The 6,274-nt window shown below is 44.1% G+C and overlaps 1 protein-coding gene across 1 annotated transcript; it reads right to left on the bottom strand.

Annotated features, from left to right (window-relative positions):
- Positions 1-3,641: 3,641 nt before the first annotated feature.
- On the bottom strand, positions 3,642-5,815 carry tal2 (T-cell acute lymphocytic leukemia 2). Its single transcript, XM_062542829.1, has 2 exons — positions 5,522-5,815; positions 3,642-4,871 (listed from the first exon to the last, which is right to left on the bottom strand). The coding sequence occupies exon 2, from the start codon at positions 4,843-4,845 to the stop codon at positions 4,468-4,470; it is 378 nt and encodes a 125-aa protein (XP_062398813.1). The 5' UTR covers positions 4,846-4,871; positions 5,522-5,815; the 3' UTR covers positions 3,642-4,467.
- Between the last annotated feature and the right edge of the window lie 459 nt (positions 5,816-6,274).

A 6,274-nucleotide genomic window follows, 5' to 3' on the forward strand; every position in this document is an offset into this window, starting at 1 on the left:
AAACTGGCTGCTAAAGGGAGAGCCAGCCGGTCGTGCAGGTAGGAGTGCTTGGGATAGGTTCAGGCATCCGTCACTCTGTCAGGAACCAGGAAGCAAAGGCTCTTGGTTTAACCATGGAGTGGACAAACAAGAAACCGAGCACATGTAGGGAAAACATGGACTAGGATCTGGAAGTACTGGGCAGGACCATATCAAAGGCTTAATCTGACTGAAGGAAGAACTGTATGGCAGTATAGAGTTTATTTTTTTTAACTGAGCATGGTTCTGTGAATAAAAACATCTAGGTTTGAGTTACAGGCTCTTCCTAGGTGAGCCTAAAATGCCCCAAAACAGACAACAACAACAAAAAAAATCATAAATCCACATGACCATGACCATGTTTCATAATACGTTTCCCTGTATGTGTACAGTATGTGACGTGCTTTTCTGTCCCTTTTCTCACTCCAAAGGAGAGGGGATGGGACGAGTATTCCACCATGCGCATCACGTCTGAATCACTGCTCAGGTCTCAAAAGTCTCAGTTGTTGTTTTTTTTTCTCTCAGTCTTTGTGTCCACTTCATGGCTGCCTGCCCGTGCTCCACCCCACACCCCACTCCACACCCCGCCCCCTCCGATGTCACAGCGCATTGCTTTTTGAAGTATATATTTGCCTAATCTGATTAGAATGTGTGATTGTCAGCACGGCGCCCCATAAAAACACCAGTGCTTCAGAGGAGAGGGTGCTGTCCAGCCAACAATGGGGTGGGGGGTGGGGGGGGGGTGCACCCCACTCCCGAGGAGTCCGCACCTGCAGCCCAGACAGAGATGGCCTCTTCTGCTCAGGCCAGATAAAACTTGAGCGGCAGAGAGAGGGGTGAGAACTAGGGGGAGGGGGGGGGGCAGGGGGGTGGGGAGAGGGGGAGAGAGAGAGAGAGAGAGAGAGAGAGAAAGAGGGGCTGGGGGTATCACGAGAGCAGTGGGAATATTTTAACATGCACAGCGTGAATTGGTTTAAAGGGGGAAGAGGGGAGGGGGGATAAAGAGCTCAGGGCCCATTGGTTGGCACCCAGTTGCTGATTTTTTTTAATTTTTTTTCAGAGGGAATGGGAAAGAGAGAGCGTGAGAGAGGGAGAGAGAGAGAGGGAGTGAGCGAGAGAGGGAGAGAGAGAGAGAGGGAGAGAGAGCATGAGAGAGAAAGGCTTCTGCCACTGATCTGGTCCATTGTGATAACAGATTCAGACAGTGTGCTAGACACAGATAAGGAAATGTGCTCTCAATAGATGATTGCCCTTATACTTGGCAGAGAACAGTCAATGAGAAAGATATACTGGGGCAAAAAAGGTATTGAATACAAATTGGGATTTTGATGTTGCATACCTATTATAGAAGGTGAAAATATTCCACCTCTTTTAATAGGTATGCAACACCAAACTCCAGAAAGCCCTGTGTTAAAACATTGTGTGTTGCAACTGATTCCACATCTATTTGATGGAAATGAGAGGACATTTATTTCTGACAAATGTGAACATGGCTACTACTGTTTCAATTCTGTGAGTGCTATGTTGTGTACATTTAAAGACTAGTTCTTCATGGTGAGACAGCAGTTTTTTCTCTCTCTCTCTCTCTCTCTCTCTCTCTCTCTCTCTCTCTCTCAGACACAGTAGAAAGATGCCAGCTTGGAATCACGGCGAACAGTGTGAGCTTATAGAAAGTTTCGAAAAAGGATTATAAAGAAGAGCCTTCAAAGCAGCAGGGATGAAAAACACTTCTGTTTAGCATAATCTTAAAACACATAAACATGTTGGCATCTATTAACAGGCAATATGATAAATGTGATTATTATAAACTCATTTTGCATATGAATTATCAAAGAAGTGATGTGTTATCTTTATGCATTATGATTATGATGATTATTATTATTATTATTATTATACAAAGCTGCCAATAAAGGAGTGGGGGACAAATGTATAGTGTATACCTATTAATAACAGAAAGGGTATGCTTTTCCACCAACAGCATGAATTATGATCTGATTTTTAGGAAAGCTAATTTATGATAATATGACCTTGAGTGTTCTAATATTTTCATGCAAAAATGACTCAAAGTGACATTATAAGCAAAACCGGGCACTCGTAAAGACTGTTTCAAATATTTGTTGTGATATTGTCAACACAAGATGATAACAGTAATTACCACCAAGCTGTTATCATCAGATATGGTGGATAAAGTTTCAAAAGTAAACAATCTTTCTCCATCCATTTCAACTGCCCATGTTAATGTGAAATGACTTTGTGAGACAAGGTGAACTATTGTAGATAGTTCAAAATCTGTCCCTCTAGCCTTTTTTTTAATTGAAAAATGTTTTGGAAAAGGGGTGTTTGCACAGCATTTAAGGCTTGTGTACGCCTGTGTATCAGTACAAATGGCCGCTGTGTGTTTCGGTGACGAGTCACTAAACGGTCACCTGTTAATTCCCAGCAGCGCTGTCCCCGGAGCGTATGTTCAGCTGCGGTGTGCCGCTCGGGTTTTTCTCGCACCACTAGAGGATTTAACTGTGGGGGGAAAAGATTAAACCATCACCGTGTTTACTCTGGCCTGCAAATGTCACAGCTTTTAAAGACAGGAGAGAAGCTGAGGAGGGGGAGGGGGAGGCACTGGGGGGGACTGTGGGCAGCTTTGCATTTAAAACTAGTTGAGTGGTTGGCAGGATTTGGAGACCTGCTCTGTGCATGACAGTGTTTTTACTAGGAAGGACATCTAGAGAGCTGATGTTTTGAGACTTGACAGGCAGGTTGGGGACTGTTAACTGTTGGTTCACACTTCACCAAGGCTGTGTTGTGTCCTAAGCCACCTTTTTTTTTGCCCTAAGGTTGGTGTCGCAAAAAAAGAAACACAACATAGCTTATTTCTTGACTGTTTTGTCAGAGGGTGAAAAATAACACTTTCACCATGCTACTCTGTCAATAGTTCAGAAGGAGAGGATGAAAAAAATGCCTTTGATTTTTATAAAAGATTTGTTTATTTACAGGTCACAAGACTGAAAGCATCAGGCCAAAGGTCTCCCTCCATCCAAACTCCTTTGGTCCAGCCCCACTTCAGAGTGAAATGACCATGTCTAGTTGAAAAGAGTGTCCCCGCGGTGACTGCTGGACGACCCTGTGACACAGGGGCACAAGTTAAGCTGTCCTTTCACTCTGGCCAATTCACCTCCCCTCAGACTGTCCCCAGAGGTCATCGCTATGGTCACAGTCCGGGACAGGCTGTGCCGGACATTCAGATGGTCAGTGGCCTATCGCTGACCGACACTTGGGCTCTCTCTCTCTCTCTCACACACACACACACACACACAGACTGATTCCTGTTTATGTAAGTAAAAGTGTGTGTGATGATGAAGAGCTACAGAAATATACAGGAAGAAAGACAGAACATTTAATAAATCGTAAATAAAAAGATAAACTAAACCCACATCTAGATCTCATCCCTTCGGTATCCTCTGTGTAGATCTACAGAGAATGCTTTCAAAAACTGAGAGCACATTGATTTGTTTGCATGTTTTAGGACTTTCTTTATTTTAAAATCATGTTTCAAATAAATAGTTAATAGTTAATAAATAATAAATTATATTTAAAAAAACAAATCAAATAATACACATTTGCACACATCCATAAAATAAAATCCACAATAAAATACAATTCAACAACAATAACAAAGGACAAATAATAGTCTTTGGCCATGACATTTGTACAAAAGAGCATAAATACTTGTACAAAAAATATGTAACATCCTTGTGTCAAATAAATTCATAATTTAGTAAGATTGTCAAATTAGTTATGAAATGAACTGCAACAGTACCATCATAAAACTCAAGCATCACAAGTGTGTAAAGTGAAAATGAGAATTGAATAATTCAAATACTGGATTAAACTCTCTAGTTTATAAGATAATCAATTAATCTCTTATTTCTCAATGCCTTCTATACACCTTTTTACTTTAAAAATACTAATTGAGTACATCATTTATTGATGTTTTCAACGTCTCCAATCATTAACAAAATGCTTCCAGCTTTTTCTCACTCGACCAATGCATCAGGGTTGCACCAAAGTAGTGGTTGCTCTGTTCCAGGGAGTGATGAACGTGTACACCTTCCCTTTCGATCCTCTCGTCCCTTACGTCCCTTTGGATGAGAATGTCCATAAAATACAGCAAATACAAATGTGTAGAGTTGATGTTTCAAGTCAAGTGCGTGAAAAAAAGAAAAGCACACAGCGTATCGTCCCACGTTCTGCACAAAAGACCGCACAACTGCACAACTGCTCCTCACTCTATCAGTCAAAGACGGGTCACCTTGACAGTCGACCTCCATTAGAGAAGGACTTTTGTGGGTTTATGAGGACTTCTCTCTCTCTGTCTCGGTCGCTCTCTCTCTGTGTGTGTCTCTGTCTCCTCCCTCTCTTTCTCTCTCTCTCTCTCTCTCTCTCCAGTGAGGCCTACCAAGCCTCGGAGCTGTCACAGCTGGAGCTGGGCGAGGGGGCGTCCGTGTCGCTGGTCAGGGTCCAGGGCCGGGCGGCCTGGAGGCTCTCCATGTTGCCCCGCAGGAAGCTGAGCAGCGCGGCCGGGGACTGGCCCGTGGTCTGGATGCCGTCGCCTCCGTCCCCCGTGCCGCCTCCACCCCCTCCTCCGCCCTGGACGTCCAGCAGCTGCACCAGGAAGTTGATGTAGCGCATGGCCAGGCGCAGGATCTCGTTCTTGCTCAGCTTCTTCTCGGGCGGGTGCGTGGGGATGAGCTTGCGCAGCTCGGCGAAGGCCGTGTTGACGTTGTGCTGTCGCCAGCGCTCCCGCGTGTTGGTGAACACTTTCCTGGTCATGCTGGACGAGACGGAGACCTGGCGATCTGGAAAAACAACGAGCGCGTTAAGTATGCAAGCAAACACCCAAGTGAGCTAATAAATTAGGAGATACCACTATCAAAGAGCCAATGGTTGGCTTTCACACTACAGTGCTTAGTGACTACATCGCTCTTTTATTGGTAAATTGATGGCCATTTTCTTTTTAAAAAATGCACCAAAAGAAATTGACGCAATGTCAACAAAACCAAATGCATTTCTCCTAAAAACAAAAATTACATGACATACTAAACATATTAATTTCATTATTAGCTTAATTCTATCTTATGCTATATTAGTGCATATTTATATTAAGAAAGATGCTTAACAAATTTCACTAAATACTGTCAGTTAAATTCAGTCAAAGATCAAAGGAGCACTTTGTTCTATTATTAGTGTATTTAAGGAGTCAAATAAACCAATTAATACATTTTTGCTCAGATGATTTAAATCTAATAATTTATCCTGAAATGAGGAGCACATATGATTTGATCTAAACAAAAAAATCGATATTTTCCACTGCAGAAGCAAAGCAACGGGCAGCATTCTTTCTCATTCCTCATGAGACACAAATTCCAATGCATCTCACCAAAAAATAAACAAATGAACAAGACTGTAGAATGTATCTGACTGTATAAATGTATACATGCAGCCTCACCTTGCGGGCGGCGTTGCTTGCAGAAGCTGTGGATTTGAAGCGCGGTTCTCCTCAGGTCATCAGCTGTGAAACTGGACAACAGAGAGTAGCAGCAGTAGTAGCTCCAGTATCAGGGACAGTCCGTATCCCAGCGTGTGTGAGAGAGTGCGAGTGTGTGTGAGTGTGTGTGAGTGTGTGTGAGTGTGTGAGAGAGAGAGAGTGTGCAGTCACTCAGAGCTCCTCATGCTCTGTGTTGGCGGGGGCAAGCGGACTCTTGGTTGACGAGAGGAGCAGAGAGGGGAGGGGAGGAGAGGACTGGGTCTTGTCTCCCCCTTATGATTTATAGGCACCTTCACCAGTGACGTGTGCTGCCACTCCACCATCAGCATCCCCACCCCCCTACACACACACACACACACACACACACACACATACACAAAACATACCCCCTAAACACACACACACTACACAAACACACACAAAAACCCCTTACACCCCCCTCTTCCCAATACACACACACACAAACACAAGCCCCATCCTCATCCACACACACACACACACACACACACACACACACATTCTTTGTGTAAAAGAGCCTGAATGCAGGAGGATGTTTCCAGCTGTCGAGTGGAACGGCGACATCCTGTTAAACACTTCGGCGTTCTGCTAAGCACCCTGCCCGGGGGGCTCGGCGCCGGGGCTATGAGAAGCTCGTGTAAAAACCCCGTGGCGAATCGCTCCGTGTCACACCGGCTGATGTGTTAATGACAAACA

This window comes from Sardina pilchardus, chromosome 8 (assembly GCF_963854185.1).
Source record: "Sardina pilchardus chromosome 8, fSarPil1.1, whole genome shotgun sequence".
In the NCBI taxonomy this organism is placed as follows: Eukaryota; Metazoa; Chordata; class Actinopteri; order Clupeiformes; family Clupeidae; genus Sardina; species Sardina pilchardus.

Coding starts and splice junctions, on each gene's coding strand:
- tal2 (XM_062542829.1), bottom strand. CDS start 4,845: ATGACCAGGAAAGTGTTCACCAACACGCGGGAGCGCTGGCGACAGCAC.